Raw genomic sequence first — 18,202 nt, forward strand, 5'->3', positions numbered from 1 at the left:
GCCACACTGAAACATGTGCAGTAAATAGTCATTGTGTTTATTCAAACCATTTTAATATGCATGGTTCATTTGCATAACATCAAATCCGCACTCAAAGGGGACAATTCAGCCTGAGTAAAGCTTCTGTTGAAAGGATAATATACTGAAACAAGTGATGATTTATTTATTATGGTTTTTTTTGCCAGAGTGTGATTCATTTGTCCATCAGTGTAATGTGCTTTGTCTTCAAAGACAGCTCTGTCGTCACATGTTGATGATGTATCATCACACGGCGCTGTGGTGCAGGTGGTGTTTAGTCTATAATCTCACTTGTTTTTTTATCTCAGTGGGTCTGCTCACTGCAGTGCTGACTCCCTGTGGAAACATCCATAACATTAGATCAGCTAATACAGAAATCATATACTTCATATACAGTAGCCTACGGATATACTGAAGGTCCTATTTGTAAGAAAGTTGATTTCTTACAACTCGTCAAATACTAAAAATACTGACAGTAAATACTGAAAATGCTGTCAGTATTTGACAAGTTGCGAATGAGACTCAAAAATTTTTTTTTTTACAATAGAACCTTAGCAGAAAATAGAAATACTCAAATACAAGTACCTCAAAATTGTACTTAAGTAGAGTACTTGAGTTAATGTACTTAGTTACATCCCAATACTGGGGACAGGCAGGAGGACGCAGTTGTAACTTTCAATGGTTATATGATGCTCTTACTCTGAAACTCTCTCTGTAATGAAGCATGTAAATACATTAGCAGCTAGTTAGCTGGACATGCTAACGTTCCCAGTTCTACTCAGAGCATTCCTGACACTTTTGGTCTTCTGGTTTTGGTTTTGGAAAGGCTAAAACAAAGTAGGTGAACCAGTGAGCCCTTGTCAGCAAATGAAAAATCTTCAGATCAGTGAGTGGAGACTTTGCTGACCCGCTGCCATCACAGATAAGGCTTTACAGAGTCCATCTCCGTTTAAGACTAAGCTATACAAGGTATAAAAAGTTAAAACAAAAAAAGATTCATGTGACTTTTTGTTCTCAATCCTGTGAATAATCTGAAGGAGATATTGTTTTTTTCTTCTTTTCTGTTGTTCCCTCTTCTGCTGAGACAGATTCTGGATTGATGCATTTGCCTCTTGAATCTTTGACATTCCTTGTTTCTTCTCGTGTAGCTGTATTTTCTCGAGGGACTGCTCTGTTTTTGACAGCTCTGCTGTTGTGTTTTGCTGTGGTTTGCCGTGATTCTCATTCTCAGCTTGTGTGTGATAGTACGATGCGTAAATTTGAACGCCATGAGCGAGTGTGTAAGAGCTCCTCTCTGTTATTTTTGTGTTCCAAGCACTCATGTGGGAGCAGACGATGATGACATGAAGACATGCCTCTTGGGGTAAATCCCAGTTTCTGCATCACCTGTGTGTTTGTCCCAGATAGGAAAACACAAGGATTTGGAAGAGCTGATGTTCTCATTAGAGATAAATATTTATAAGATGATAAAAAAGGAAAAGGTTTTTGGAATTTCTCAGACAACATCAGGGATGTTAAGAGAAAAGGAACATTTGGTCTTTGAAAGCTTTTGGCCTTTGATATTGTTCAGGGATTTTTTTTTCCAGTCCAGTTGATGCAATAACAGAGTAAAAAATGCAAGAGGGCTATTTGGAGTGAATATTAAAATTTTAAAAAGTAATGGATGTTCATAGAAAAACTGGTTGTTGTCTCATGTTCTATTCCTGCTTCTTCCCTCCCCTTTATCTCCCTCACCGTCATTCTTCTTTTCCTCTTTCATGCTTCCCCACTCTGCATTGGTGATGAGTCATCTGCACGAACACACTCTAAAATCATGTGGAAATGTTTTTATTCTAGAGATAAATGCACACACAGAATCACAAATAAACACACCGAACCACCTAAAGATTTTTTTTAAATGTTTTGTTTGCTGTATGTAGGCCATGAAGGCTCGAAGCGCGCTTTTATTTTTGGGTGTGAGGCCATTAATCTTGCATAAGCTTCTATCTATGTGACACTAATGAGGGTAAAGTTATGAACACTTGCAAGATCACAGGCAAAGAATATTAATTAATTTTCCTGTCTGCAAATGAAGCAGCCACACAAAAGCACTTGAGAGAAGATGTCAATATCACAGCCGTCAATTATATTAATGTTACATTTCATCTGTCGGGTCCAGTCAAAGTTGAAAGTGCATGAAAATCATGACTTGATGCTCCGAGCAGTAGAGGAAGAAATCTGCCAGAAAGAAAAAGTATCGAGGGAGAGGGCGACAGAGGACTGCAGAGTGTTCAATAAGGTTTCAGTACATTGGGTTCTGCTCCAGTGAAAGTATCATTCCCCAACTGTGTTATCAGAACGAGCCGGTTCTTTTCTGGCTCCAGTCCAGCGGCTCCTGGAAGCACTGAAATATTGTATGTGCATCCACTCTATATATGTGAGAGAGAAAGAACAGGTGTGGGCAGGCCAGCTCATTGAGCCCCATTCAACAGAGCACTTGGAGCAGAACACACAGTATATGTCAATGAATTATTGATCACTGGCAGCTTATTTTTTTATTCTCCCTTTACTCATTTATTTTCTTCTATAGTGAAGGGGTTGAGAGAGTTCAACACACTTGTGAAAACACATGCAAATGGGGAAAACACAATACTTATAATAATGTGCCATATGTCATATTTAGAACCAAATTCTGGACATAATTAAAACAGAAGGAACAGTTTGATTTCATTGAGCATATAATTCAAAGTAACTGCTCTGTGTAGGCACACAGCCTTTCAGTAAGCTAAACACACTTCCATTAAAGACTGAGGATAGAAGTTGGCCACTGAAGTTTTTACTTGAAGTAACTGTCTTCACTAAAAGTGTGAAAGCAGTATTGGAATGCAATGATAGCGATTATACGTTGAAAGAGAAACCAAGAACACAAGTGAAACCATTTGCATAGAAACAAGACAAGTGAATTTATAAATGTATAGATCAACTGTCGGATTTGATATAGTGTCCCTCATATCATGAAACAAAGAATCACCAGTGAACAACGAAGGTAGTACATTTGAATTGATATAGTAAACATGAATACAGCAAAAGTTTTTTAAAAAGGGGATAGAGTATGTAACAGTCAGTCCAACTGTATAATTATAGTTTGCCAAGAATGTTACCATTACCATTTAGACCGTAATCAGACCATCACCAAGTCAGAAGAACATTCACATCGGCCTCCGAGTTGTAATTCTGAATGTGATATTTGTAATTTGAAAGGAAAGTATCTTCCATCTGGTGAAAGTGTCAACAAGCAGCTGTCAAAGCAACCATTACTGGCTGTTGCATCTATATAACATTCAATATTAACACTAATTCATATCTTATTTCACTTGTTAACATACCTCTCAAAATATGCAGCTGCAAAAGTAGATCATTTAAGCTATTGAGATGATGTGGCTATGAGCCCAGCAGTGGGGTAACTAGCTTGGATTAATAAACAAGTAGTCCTCGGTCAGCATAATGGAAGATTTTCCTGTTTTTACCAATGTTCTTTGTGTGTCTGCAGCATTAGCTTCAGGCACCTAGTATAAAGGCTAGATGAGTTACAATGATTTGTATAGAATATGATGCATTGCTCTGCCCATGAGTATATAAAGTAGTTAAAATTAGTTCAACCTTAAAGGGAAAGTTCACTCCAAATTCCAAAATACATATTTTTCCTCTTTCCTGAGGTGCTATTTATGCATCTAGAATTTTTGGGTGTGAGTTGAGTGAGTCGAGAGATGTCTGCCTTCCCTAAAACCAAATTGAAAGTAGATGGCACTCTAGCTTGTAGTAGCTAGCAACCTAAGCTATTAAATTTTACAGCTCAGCCGAGGAGTCTCTGCAATTTCACGAGCAGATGCACATTTACTTCTGCGCGGTGATACGGTGTAGTTCAGTAGAGAGAAAATGAAACTGCTAACGACAAGTTCTGTGGATTATCTTGAGTGACTGTGTTGTGATTTCTGGAAAGAGACATTGCTGTTGAGTTCTTCCAATGTATTTTTTGGAGCTTTGCGCACCACAAGTTTAGTGATTTTGGGGTGAACTGTCCCTTTGAACATTTACAGCAGTAAAATGCAACATACAGAGCAATAGAAAAGCAGTTTAAATTCCTGAAGTAAGATTTTGAATGCAGGGCTCTTACATGTAGTGGAATATTTTCACAGTACTTGTCCTGCAGACACGTTAATGTTTGACCACTTGCTGATCTCTGGAGCTAACTGCAATTTACAAAAACCATGCTCTGCTCCTCATCCCACTACTTCACATGCACATTATAGATGAATTCATAACTGTGATGAGCATGTTTTATTCACAGTTTGAAACCCCTGTTTTACTGAGGAGATAGAAATCGAGCTGCCAGGTACCATCGAATAACCCTGGGAATAATTCCAAAGCTTCGGTTTGATCATACATCTTTGCTGCAATTTACACGTGTAATGAGGCAATTTATTCATGCTCTCATGTATTATTGATTCCCGCACAGTCTCCCTCAGACAAACAGTACGGTTAATTTTCAACTCCAAGCACATGTGCATATGTTGCCTGAGTTATCTGATTTTTAAATATGCAGCAGCTAGCTTTGCACACAATAGTAAGCTTATTATCTCTATGTCAGTGCAACGCTTGAATGAGCTTCACGTCTCATTCAAGGTGTTTGTTTGTGTGTTTGGTTGATGTGCAGTGCTTGGATGTTACTGTTTTTGTGATAGTCCCTGATGCATTTACGGTCTTTATTTCAGATCAAAGGAACACAAGGAAAGAGAAAATAATAAGTATATTGTCCTCTTTGATTCTCAACTTCTCAACAAGCCGTCTCTGTATTCTCTTTAAAGTTTGACATTTTGTGAGTTTTACCTGCAAACTTCCTCCGCAAAGTGTGAATTTGCATATTTTCCTTACTCTAATTGGAAACCCCTCTTGTGAACTTTCTTCGCTTTTTCTCACTGACATCTTTGAAGGTTATATTTCGTCATTAAATCAGCATAGAGGGATGGCTTGTTAAACTTCAGCTCGTTTTAAATTCAGACATGGCCTCCTGCTGAAAGCGTTTCTCTCTAATGTTTGTCCTTGTGTTTATTCTTAACTTGGCACAGCAGAGGAAGGGCAAAGAAAGTGAAGGGAGTGAAAGACAAGTAAGTCAAATATTGGGTGGTTCAATTTGTTTGCTTTCTAGAATACGCAATGACTCTCTTCTCTGTTGGGGTGAAAATGGATGTTCTTGTGCAGGAGATTGATTCCTTACTGCTGGTAGAGCTGCTACATCTTCACCTACTATAACTTCATGCCCACAACAGCTGATGTACAAGTTGGCTGTCTTCATCACAATAAACACGACATCGGTAATATGTTTATGTTCCTCCGACATGAACCTCTTGTTGACCCTTAATTTCTCTCAGACGCAAAGGCAGAGGTAGCATACCATCGTTCAAGTGCCGAAGAGCTTGTAGGGATGAAAGCTGGGTGTTTCATGTGCATCTTGCATCAGTCGATATTGGTTTCCTTCTCCTTTGGGTGCCAATTTCTACATAATGTTGCCTTAAGTCAAGTTAAGTTTACCCTTGTGTGTGATATGGGTGGCAATTTTACTCACAGAGGAAGAAATACACCTGCATTTGCATATTCCAAAACACTCAGTTGGTGCCACTGAGATTAGCTTTTTTTTCGATGAGTTGATCAATCAGCTTCAGTACAATATCACTTAAAGTTTGTTATGAACTCTGGAGGCTCAACTGCCACTGCAGTCTTCCTTGGTGGTGAATAGAGCCCAACCCACTCCATCCTCCTCCTCTCCCTCTATCTCCAGCTATGTTCCTCCACCTCCTTCTCTCTCCTTCCCCTCCTCTCTCCTGCATCCTCCACTCCTCTGTCCATTTTTTATCTACCTGGCTGGTCTGGACTATCTGCACCTGACAGGTGAAGGATATGGAAATATAGTTTAAAATAGAAGGAAGCTTGGGGAGGAAACGTGTTGGGTGGATATATGGTGATCTGACTCTCTGTGGAGTGTCTTTCATGTGGTATGTATGAAACACATTTCTTTCACACATGGTGTGTGTGTGTCTATCGTTTTAACATCTTATTGCATGAATCATAGATTAAATGAGAGAAGGAGGTGAATAACTGATCATTTTCATTATCAATAAATTGCTTTTCAATCAGTCATTCTAGCTGTAAAGTCTATAACGTGTCAGGATATATGGACATTTGCCCAGTTTCTCTCTGAGACCAAAGTGCCTTTTGAAAATGCTTGTCAATTTTCTGCTGGTTGACTGATCAGTCGACAAATGGTTTCAGGGTTTCAACTCCAATTAACAGATAAAAAATATGTTTTTCTTTTCTGTTCTTTCAAACTTTTGCACATGCTGATCAAATCAATAAACTTGCCCATCAGTTGGAAATATGCTGATAAAACTGTGCTTTAAAGGCATGACGGAGGCTGAGATTCAAAGCGTGTCCTTGAGTGTGAATGTCTTTGATTTGATTTGACTGGAAACGCTTTTTCTCTTTATTTTGATGAGTGGCTTATTTGTCTTTTCTCGACTTTTATTCCAATTCACGTGGCTGCAGGCTTTTATTATAAATCTCTCGAAGTACTCAGCCACGAATTCATCGAATGAGATGTTGACATGCTTTTCGTTGAAACCAATTCTCCATATTCCATGACATCAGGTCGAAGGCTGCCTCTACAATAACGGGGCGAAAGATCAAAGCAGAAGTTGAACTCTGATACACTCGACTCTGAATGCTGCAGGAAACAAAAGGAAAACCTTCCTATTCATTAATTCCCTGACATGTATCCATATCCGCAGCAAATTGGACGGTCACACTCATTTTTAATTATTAAGGCCCCTCATTTGTCGTTCCGCTGATGGCATCACAAGCTCTTTGTTGCTGCGGTGATATGTGATCCAGTTCATATCAATGTGGAGACACTTGATACTCTTGTTTTGTGATTGAGGGTCTGGAGAATTGTTTGGGTTGATGGCGAGAGGGGGGATTTAATCCAGCGGAATTAAATGTCCAGCCAAGTTAGAGAGATGTCCATGATATACGGACGTTGAGGTGTTGGGTTGCATTTTTATTAGGGCCACGAGTGGGCAGTGGGGTTTCCTGCTCAAGTCAAGTTCAGTACTTAATGTTGAGTCAACTTATGGTGAGCTTAATAAGACAAACATAAAACTGGTTGATTGGATCAAACTTGAATCAGACACAAGTTATTATTTCATAATGTATGTTTCCTTTCCTTTCTCCTCCCATCTGCTGACTCCTCCACCAGAGCAGGGAAGGGAGTTTTCTCAGCCATGAAGCTCGGAAAGATCAAGATCTCTAAAGACGATCACAAGAAAGGAGGTAAAACACTCAAGACTCTGCCTATTTGACCCAAAATGAACATCACTTCATTTTGTTAATTCATTTTTTGGTAGCTGGAGGAAAATTCAAGTTGATACCCATTCATCAAGTTGTTACTGATAATTTATTCTTTTAAACATCAAAGCTTTTAAAGGTCAAGTGTGTAGGATCCTCAGAGATTTAGGGACAGAAATGGATTGTAATATCCATAATTATGTTTTAATTAGGGTAAAATCATCTCCAACAAAGAATTGTTGTGTTACCTTTACCTTAGAATGAGCCTTTTATATCTACAGAAGGAGCAGTTCCTCTTCCTCTTTCTACAGTAGCCCAGAACGGACACTAATCTAAACACTCTCTAGAGAGGGCCTTTCCAGCCCCTTCTCACTCCAAATGTGTCAAATACAGCAGCCTGGTCAGTGGCCCTGTGCTGAGTTTGACACTGTAGTTAGGCCCCTAGCCTCACTTCTTGAAGTGCAGTAGCAAGTCAGGAGGTGGTTGGGGTTGTTGGATGGGTCATCCACTGGAGTTTCCCTCTAGAAATAGGGTTTGCGTCCCATTTGTGGCCAAGAACAAAGAGGGATATGTTTTGAATTTATGTTACCCAATTAAGTTTGCATATGTAACCCAAACCCTAGCCTTGACCGCAGAGCTTTTATTTTGAAAGTCTAACCGAACGATGTATGTTGCGTATTGTTGCTAACTTGACTGCATAGCTCTTCACATGCAAAACTGACCCTAGAGGGGTTGGTAAGGTGTCATAATTTTTAAGCTTAGGGCCACTGAACAAAGTCCCTTTCACCTTTGGTTCATTTGGTTGCAATCGTAACCACACCACTAGATGCCACAAATCCTACACACTGGATGTTTGAATGGTTTGGATTTTTAAAAAATATTTTGTTAGAATTGTTCAACTGTGCTATCTGTATACAAAAAAAGTATGAAACTTTTGTCACACTTCAAGGAACGCAGATCTGGTTGGGAACAACTGAATTATTTGTTCATGTTAAGGCTTTTAAGTAGTGGAATTAATATACATTGAATATAAAAATGTGCTGGGATCATCCTAAAAAATATCCAGAGTTTTACTGTTGATTACTTCATTTCAATTGTTCAGATGAGCCCGCGATCCTGGACATGGAGGACCTGGACAGGAAGGCAATGCGTCTTGCTGGATCACTGGACCCCGACACCATCTCTCTGGCGTCTGTCACAGCCGTCACCACCAACGTCTCTAATAAGAGGTCTTATATTTGTCTATACACTGAGACAGCATAACGGAGAAATACACTCCAATATGCAAGTCAGCACACAGTAGTTTAAAACACACAACCTGAATGGCCTCAGTCAGTTCTGAACATCTCAAACTGCTGATGCTGCAGGATTCATCGAAGCTGGTATCATTCATTAGTTTATATTTCTGCAACGTATTCAACCTTTGTAGTGAAAAGAAAATGAGAGCATTCACAATTTAAGATTCAAACTTATAATCGAGTTCGTGCAGGAGAATAAATGTACTCTTTCAATCTACTGATAAAAAATCACTGATTGTGTTGAATTCCTTCAGGTCAAAGCCAGATATCAAGATGGAGCCAAGCTCTGGACGACCAGTGGATTATCAGGTGTGTGTGTGTTTGTGTGTGTGTGTGTGTGTGTGTGTGTCTAGGTGTTCTTCTGTGCGAGTGCATATTAAACACTTATACACATTTCTACCTGCATTTACATACAAGCGTGTGACGGTTCATTGATGTAGGTTTGTCAATTTATGAAAAATACTTTGTCGCTGAGGGGAAGATTGATCTCACTCAAATATTTTATGGAGCTGGAGCTTGGAGCTGATTAGCTTAGCTTATCATAAAGGCTGGGAGCAGGTTGAAACAGCTAGCTTGGCTCTTTTCATAGTAAGAGTCTGCCTACCGGCACCGCTAAAGCTCACTATTTAACATTTTGTATCTTGTCTCGTTAGTTAATTAAAAACACTCTGTTTCTGTGTGAACAGCAGAGACATCATTTTTACATTGATATACAACGGGATACAGTGTATTATTTAGTAAGCTTAGAGGCGATGGTAGACAAAACTTTGAAGGGAGACAAACTAGCTAACCATCCAGCTTTAATGCTAAAACAAGCCAATACCACCTGGCTCCAACTCCATACTTAGCTTTTCTGAAACACTTTTTACTTTTGCGCCAAGAGTTACATGAGAAAATGAATACCACTCTTACAGCTTTCTGAGGCTGAAGCCTGCAGCCAGTTAACTTAGCTTAGCTTAGCTTAGCTTAGTGGAACGACTGAAAACATAGGGAAAAAGTTAGCCTAGCTCTGTCCAAAGATAACCAAATCTACCTACCAGCACCTTTAAAGTTCACTAATTAACACATTATATGTTGTTTGTTAGTATGTACAGAAACCAACATGTAAAATAGTGACAATTTATAGTTTTACAGGTTACGCAAATCTGCATCTTTGTTTTATTTAAAATCATAGCTGTTTCCTTGCTGTGACTACCACACTTAATTTATTCACCACAACATGAAAGAAAACAAGAAAATAATTGTGGACACAGTGTAATTGTCCTCCAATGATAGCCCATGGCCTACTTTAATGACCTATTTTATTTAAACACATGAATACATTTAAACAACAGACTGAAATCTTGGTGTAATCGTAGGCAGCAGACTGTTTCTCCGTGTTTCCCTTCATTACCCAACTGCTAATTAAACCAGAGGGATATTACTTGGATAAAGAAACTTTTAGCTTGAATCTAGTTTGTCTAACAGTTGCTACTTTTTTTAGCCTGGGAAGATGTCTGACTAAAAAGTATCTGGCAAAAGTTCTCACTGGCTGGTAATCAGGATCATTAGAGTTTGTGAAAGATCGATTAGTGTGTGTTGCCTTTGGACTGTCCTCAGGGTAATTACTGCATAGTTGCATGATTTATGATAATGGCATTACTGCAGCTGAATTCACTGTTGGAGGGAGGTCAGGTAGTTTTAGCTTTAATACAGTATCTGATTTGCTGATGTCTCCCATCAGATCAGCATCACAGTGGTCGAGGCCCGGCAGCTGATAGGCCTCAACATGGACCCTGTGGTGTGTGTGGAGATTGGAGATGACAAGAAGTACACGTCTATGAAGGAGTCCACCAACTGCCCGTACTACAACGAGGTGAGACCACTGAAGCTTTAAAAAGTAATCCTCCATTAAGGCAATGAACACTTTTTATATATAAATTAACTTTCTCTTTACTACTTGTCAGCTTCACTTTGTCCCTCCTGTTCTTCATTTATTGCTTCACCTATAAAAACAATTATATTTCAAATGCTGATCTCATTTTCTAACCTATGCAGTATTCTGGTCATAAGTGGACATAAACTGCCTTAAATCACGTTACAGCCAACACTGAGGCCCGACTGAGATTTGCTGTTGAAGCAGAATGAGACTCAGATTGGAACTGTAGTGGTAAAATCACAATGTCAAGGTGCATTAAATTCATTGTACTGTACATAAAGTGTATATGCCGGAAGAAAAATTATCCTCAGTATCTGAAAGGTTTATTAGAGTCTGTAAAATACTACTTTATTTTGTAAGTTAAGTGGTGACTTAATGCAGCTGTAATTAATATTTAAAAATGCATCACTGACTTTTGGGTGAAAGCAGTTGTGTTCTCCTGCAACCACAACGATTTCTGTGAGGATGCAGAAAGTACAATTCAAAGTAGAGGCTGGCTGTGTTCTCTTTGATGGTCCAATGTTGTAATGATTTATTGGCATTGAAATAAAACATAAAACTCCGAACTAGAGAGTTCTTGTTCCTGAACAGTAGGGAGTGTTGCTGGTGGTGATGAGGGTCACGCAATGCTCAGCCTCTGGGTTGTGTCCTGCAGAGAGTGGAAGTGACAGTTTGTCTGCTATCGATTCTTCCTGTTTGTCTGAAAATCCCCCGTGGACAGACAAACTCTCCCTCCCTCCTCGTGTCCAGAGCCTCAGAGTTCAGAGTCGGTGCTGTTTCAGATGACTTCACAGTTCTTAGAGTAAACGTGTATGCAACGCTGTGATCCTACCCGCTAACTGAAGTTACATAGTGCAGAAACAAGTGGTAGAGACACTGTACCATCAACATGATTTTGAAGCTGTTAATTTAAGGTTAAAAAAAGTTACATAATGTTGCTATAAAACATCTGTATCCTCACCACGCTGCATTATTATAAACAAATTACTATCATTAACATGAATCTTTGGTGATCAATTCTCAAGGGGACAGCTCGGTAGTTCACGCCTGGCATAAGGCGTCTCGACATTCATCTCGAGTGACCACTTGGGAGCAGATTTAATTTCCCCACTCTATATGCAAATAAATAAATACATCACTGGGACGAACGGACACGATGTTTTCTACACAAAGAAAGAAAGAACTTAATGTAAAACATTTGCCGAATTAACAAAAAGGCCCAAATAATTAAGAATTTGTCATAGAAAGCATTTGACAAAATTTATAAAGTTTCTCATAACTCAACAATTCTTATAATGGAGTGATTTAATAATGAAGTCTGGGGAATTTCTCTTCTTCATTTCCTTCTGTTGTCGACTGCAGATGCTGTGGCTGCTTTGACCTAAAATATGTTGGTGTTCAAGTTTGCCATCTGCTGTAGTACAAAACGCTGTTAATAAGTAGTAGATATAAGTTAACCTGGCCATTCAAATTAATACAAATAACATGAATCTCATGTATCATTTACTGTGACATTATATAGAATGAACTCTCAGCACCCCCAACAGTGACTGACCTCTGGCAGCTCAGGGGGGATACATGGGAGGGTCTCATTAGAGAAGTCTGAGCCCTTGTGGTGTCTGTCCACCCTGACTAGCCCCTGCCTATACTAGAGTTGCACATACGCTGCAGTATAGCATTACTAATACAGAGACACCTGGCGAGTCATGCAGCAAAGGCATGGCGGAGCTTTAATGTCAAACTTTAAATCAGCCATTTCTTTTCAAGCCCACTCATCTTTTTTCTCTACAGAACTGAAAGTATTGCTTTACTGTTCATTCCCTCAGTTCCTCAGTTGAACGCTGCACTGATATCTTCTGAACTTCAAAGTTATTTAATAACAATCACTGTGGCATATTTTACTCCCAGAGCAAATCTAAAAGAAGAATGTCTTATCCATTTTAAATAGATTTGAATACATTTTAATGGGCAGACCTTTTTCTCTTCTCTCTGCAGTATTTCGTCTTTGACTTCCACGTCCCTCCTCATGTCATGTTTGACAAGATCATCAAGCTCTCAGTAAGTTATCCATACCTCAGAGTACACAGCAAGGTACACTAAGGTTAGATTTTAAAGAATTTTGCTGCGTAAAAGTATGAGAACTGAATGTCTTGAAGGTAATACAACTCCTTAATATTTTATGGTGCAGAGAATATGGGACAGAGTGTAAAGACTATAAAGGATATCGCTGATATTGCATTGAGTAACAGAATAAGTTGTGCAGACTAACTGCCTATGTTTAATGTAAAATAGTGCCAGACATATGCAGCCCCTTGATAAACATAAAGTCCATAGCCATCTGTTTCCCCATAGCACTCACACATTTAATTATTCATAGCCGTTTCCAATTCGGTCGAGTTTTTAGTTTAATATTTCATTCCCAACTCTGTCTGTGTAGGTTATTCACTCTAAAAATCTTCTTCGGAGTGGGACCTTGGTGGGAACGTTCAAGATGGATGTTGGCACTGTTTATTCTCAGCCTGGTAAACTACAACTGTAGCTCCGATATTCAACCGATAACTTGTCATAACGTACCTGCATAGTTCTAATTGTTTGACATCTATCCCAGAGCATCAGTTTTATCACAAGTGGGCCATCCTGTCTGATCCTGATGACATAACAGCGGGCTGTAAAGGATATATAAAGTGCGACATCGCTGTGGTCGGGAAGGGCGACAACATCAAGACCCCGCACAAGGCTAACGAGACAGATGAAGACGACATAGAGGGGTAATGAGCTGTTGAATGAACAAATGTGTTTGAGCTGTTACAGATTCACAATCTCTTATACGTAGGTGAAAAGTATTAAAATATTTGATGACTTTGGTAATGATGCATATTTTGTACCAGGTGTTTTAGTTGCAAGGATGACTAGACATTCTCAAAACCTTCCACAAAGATACTCACCCAGAATCTTCCGAGAGCTTTTCCACCAGCTGTGCTTTTCTAATCAATAACTCCACAATCTTGTCTCTGAATGAGTTTTGTGCTGCTTCTTATTGCCAGGAACCTCCTGCTCCCAGAGGGCATCCCAGCAGAGAGGCAGTGGGCTCGGTTCTATGTGAAGATCTACCGAGCTGAGGGACTTCCTAAAATGAACACCAGCATCATGGCTAACGTGAAGAAAGCCTTTATAGGAGAGAACAGAGACCTGGTCGACCCCTACGTTCAAGTGCAGTTCGCCGGGCAGAAAGTAACTCCCTCCACATCCTGCAATCGCTCATTCTTTTCGACTGCTAATACTCCCCAAGGAGTTATTACTGTGCCCTTAAAATGCACTGTGGCTTTTATAATATATACTAACGCAGACATCTGTAGTGTGGGTTTTAAAGGCTTATCCAATAATTATATATATTATTAAAGAGGAGCAACATGCCATGGCTATTAAGGACTCAAAGTTTTATATTTGTTAAATTATTTGTTTTTAGAATATAAATCAGCAAGCGAATTGTTTCACAGATGCAATAACCATGTAAACACTATCAGTCCCATACATAAATACCCTAAAATACAAGAGAAGATAGACAAAAAGAGAAAAAAGTTTCCTACATTTAATAAAACTCTCTTGTTGAGGCTTAAGTACTACGTTTGCTATGAGATGGTGATTCGGAAGTCTGAGTCAAGCAACAAGTGTGGAGAAGGCCACAACTACTTATGTGATCTTGACCCCAATACGCCCTTCAGGCTGTTTAGATCAATAACTTTGTCACATACATTTAAACAGGTTTTATATAATCCACAAATCATTGAGCTGTAGACGGGTCCAAAATACTGTATATGGCCGTGGATGCCTGGATAATCTCTGCATTTTAAAGGATAGGTTCACATTTTTTCAAGTATCTTAAAGGAGACACATTATGCTCTGTTTCAGGTTCATAATTTTATTTTGGGTTACTACTAGAATACGTTTACATGCTTTAATGCACAGTAAACACATCTATTTTCTCATACTGTCCAGTGCTGCAGCTCTGTATTCCCCCTCTGTCTGAAATGCTCTGTTTTAGCTCCTGTCTCTTTAAGGGCCCCCCTTCTGAATACCCCATCTGCTCTGATTCGTCAGCTCACACACGCCTGAGCCAGCACCGCTAACAACAACAGAACAGCTGTGCTAAATTAATTCTTACGTGCCAAACTAGCCACTAATCAGAAATTATGCAGATGTGTGATGTAGTGTGATGTCATGAAGTCACAGAACTGAAGGCGGGACTACTGATGATGTGTTTCAGGAGCAGTATTTTCTGTAGGAGGGAGGAGCTTCTGTTGGTGCGGATTTTGACCTTTTTAGCTTTCAAGATCTTTTACATGTACAAGAACCTATACAACACACTGAAGGAAAGGAAAAAAACAAAAAAGCATAATATGTCTCCTATAATATAACACTTACATCCGTGTATGTGCATTAAAAGGGTTATTGCTTGCTGTAGTGCACCTCCTGTCCGTACTGGTTGTAAAGGGTCCCCTCCCCAAAGTGATTTCAGTGAATTTGATAGAGGGTAATGAACAGTCTCTGCAAAACTGACCGTGTTCGAGTGCAGTTTGCTGGGCAGAATGTGATGCAATCTCTTATTCTTTGTTACTGCTGACCTAGAATACACTTAGAATAGACTTCTAAAGTTCAGCTGAAGCTAATGTGAGGTACAGAAAGAGAGACAGTAACACAAAGAGGACATTTAGTATTTAAAAGACTGCCTCCTCGAAAGATATCCACTTGATTTCTCTTACTTATGCTGCTGAAGTTTCATATTAACTTTTTGCTGAACTTTACTGTGTACACAAAATAAGGACTGCAGATTTTATCTACCATCTCCTACATAGAAACCGATGCTACTATGAGTACAAGACACAATTACATTAACAAAAACTGTATTTAATTAGCATACTAGCATGTAAGTATTGTTTTGGGACTGACTTTGACTGTGCCCAGGCAAAGTGACATGGGTGTTTAAAACTTCTCACCAACTGATAACCTCTCCTTGAAAAGTTCAGCCATTTTTAAGACTTCTTCCTCTTGTCCTCTGGTCGTGTCGCATTTAAACTATTGACTACACTGCTACACTGTCTCCCACAACTACCGAATGTACTACTCCGTTGGTTTGTGTCTGTAAGCTTTAAGAAAATGTGCAGAAATACTGACAAAATTAACATAGAGCACAGCCAGAAGGCTCCATCCGTGTCCGTACACGTATCTAACGTTGATCATAAATGAGCCTTAAAAAAATCTGATCTCAGTGCTATGAAAAGGCAGAGTAAAACACCCAGTTGTAGTAATAAGCAGGCAGGTTTTGTTACTTACTGTTCTAGTAGAAAGAAGTCTGGTGGCAAGGGGAAAGATACAACGAGGGAACAGACTTTGACTTTTAACACCGGCACTCTCTTTCGAGTAAATTCACATCTGTTCACTCTTGTTTCACCTTACCTTCACCTTCTTTGCCTTCTTTTTCTTTTGCACTGTAGAGTTTCCACAGTTTTTCCAGTTCTTCCACTGTAACCTATGGATAGCGACCAGGGAAAACAAAGCCTCTTCCTGTTGCTGACGTGACATGCTTCCTTTGTGCCGTAACTCAACCTTAATCTTTCTGGTAAAAAATAAAAGCCCAGTGGCAGGCCGAACAGCACAGTGAAAGTGAGGTTTATCTGTCCGTGGATGGTGTCATCTTTCTCCAGCAATTACACTGTGCAATCAGTATTTACTCCAGAATGACAAGTTAAAGCAAAAAAGTTGTCTATTACAAATTTAAGTGACCTAAATTTGACTCCTTCATGTGTCTCTAGGGGAAGACGTCAGTCCAGAAGAGCAGTTATGAACCAATCTGGAACGAGCAGATCGTCTTCACTGAGCTGTTCCCTCCGCTCTGCAAACGCATGAAGGTCCAGATACGAGACTCGGATAAGGTCAACGACGTTGCCATAGGAACACACTTTGTTGACCTACGCAAGATATCAAACGATGGTGACAAAGGTAGATCAGAACACACACACACAAAGTTTGTTTTAACAGCATTGATTAGCTGTCAGGTACATTAATTGGTTCGCCTTAACTAGTTAATATTTTACAGTATGTAGTAATTAGCTTTGCTGCAGCAGATGAATCAAACCACATGACCCACCCGACCCTTCGCTAACGGCTGTATAAATTTAGCGGATGACATTCAGATTGACTTGCAATCAATACATACATTAGCATATATTAAACCAAAGTACAAAATCCATCTAATGAAAATTTCACAAGTGTGTACTGTCACATTTCCAGCAGTGGATGGAGGAACAATTAGTGAGCATGACTGAACACAACCTTACAGAAGCTCAAAAATTATAAACTTATAATTGAAAGAAAACACAGTCCACACTTTCATTTCAAGTAATTTCTACAAAATGAAGTGGAACAACAGTAGAGCACTGAGCTTAAAATAATAATCAAAGATAGTCAAACTTCTTTTGCAACTGAACTAAAATGTAAAGTTCAGTAACATCTGGGGACCATTTGGGGACCATTTTTACATGGTCTGGATTGAGATATGGACTCTAAACCCCAATAAGGAATGAGAAACAGACCTTTCTGTAGCACTGAGGTTGTCATTGTTGTTGATCAAGGGAAGATTTGATGCCCTGGATAAGTTTAAAGACCTTATAGCAATAGAAATGTCAATGTTTCACAGGGTTCCTGCCCACCATGGGTCCAGCTTGGGCTAACATGTACGGTTCCACCCGTCAGTACACTCTGATGGACGAGCACCAGGACCTGAATGAGGGTCTCGGAGAGGGCGTGTCCTTCAGAGCGCGTCTCCTGCTGTCAATCGCTGTGGAGATCCTGGACACCACTGCACCTGAGATCATCAGCTCCACTGAGGTGCAGGTGGAGGGTGTCTCCAACATCTCAGAGGTAAGAAGACCCGACCTACGGGATCAGACAATGATCTGACAAAACAGTAAAGAACAACAGGCTGTTTGACATCTCCTGACCTCCTGACCCTACAATAAACACTCTGATGCTACAATCCACCTTTGTATTGGCACATGTGGAGTTAAGTGTCCATCAGGGAAATCAGAAACATTAGATGCTTTGCTTCGGGGCAAGCTTGCCAGCTATTTGGCCTCTTGGCAGTTATGGTGTGAATGAGTCCCCTGGGAACCTCAGTCACTGCCAGCATGAGTCTGTGCCAGTTGTCAGGCGCTTTGCTTTAAAGGAGAGACAGATACTAATACTAATCACAGAAGGGTTGTTAATTGGCTCTTTAATCTCTACTCTGCTGAGAGAAGCTGAGAATAGGAAAAGATGGCAATAGCCGACTGGAGGTGTAACAGAAAAAAGTTTTTTGTGTTGAAAGCGGGTTGCGGTCCATATATCATAGTCAAACTTGGTGAAGTTCTTGGAGAGATTATCCCGATTTGGGCCAAGAATCAATTCCATGATTGAAGACCTTTCCTCTAATGCTAGACTTTAGCTTGTTCAGTTTAAGGTCATGCTTCATCATTCTTTCAGACCAGACTAGTAAGTAAAATCTTCCCATCGATTATAGCTATATCCAACACATTTTCTGTGGTTGCCCTAGAGT

At 39.7% G+C, this 18,202-nt stretch overlaps 1 protein-coding gene across 5 annotated transcripts in view; it reads left to right on the forward strand.

Moving 5' to 3' along the window:
* The window catches only part of otofa (otoferlin a), an 80,463-nt gene that overhangs the window by 38,054 nt on the left and 24,207 nt on the right, over positions 1 to 18,202 (forward strand). For all 5 annotated transcript variants that reach the window (XM_073493471.1, XM_073493475.1, XM_073493474.1 and 2 more), the window contains exons 6-15: positions 7,307 to 7,380; positions 8,498 to 8,624; positions 8,948 to 9,002; positions 10,417 to 10,548; positions 12,607 to 12,669; positions 13,049 to 13,133; positions 13,220 to 13,379; positions 13,656 to 13,842; positions 16,422 to 16,608; positions 17,306 to 17,529. In XM_073493471.1, coding sequence (XP_073349572.1) covers positions 7,307 to 7,380; positions 8,498 to 8,624; positions 8,948 to 9,002; positions 10,417 to 10,548; positions 12,607 to 12,669; positions 13,049 to 13,133; positions 13,220 to 13,379; positions 13,656 to 13,842; positions 16,422 to 16,608; positions 17,306 to 17,529 — 1,294 coding nt within the window. The remainder of the gene's footprint in view (positions 1 to 7,306; positions 7,381 to 8,497; positions 8,625 to 8,947; positions 9,003 to 10,416; positions 10,549 to 12,606; positions 12,670 to 13,048; positions 13,134 to 13,219; positions 13,380 to 13,655; positions 13,843 to 16,421; positions 16,609 to 17,305; positions 17,530 to 18,202) is intronic.

The sequence above is a fragment of the Pagrus major genome, chromosome 22 (genome assembly GCF_040436345.1).
Source record: "Pagrus major chromosome 22, Pma_NU_1.0".
In the NCBI taxonomy this organism is placed as follows: Eukaryota; Metazoa; Chordata; class Actinopteri; order Spariformes; family Sparidae; genus Pagrus; species Pagrus major.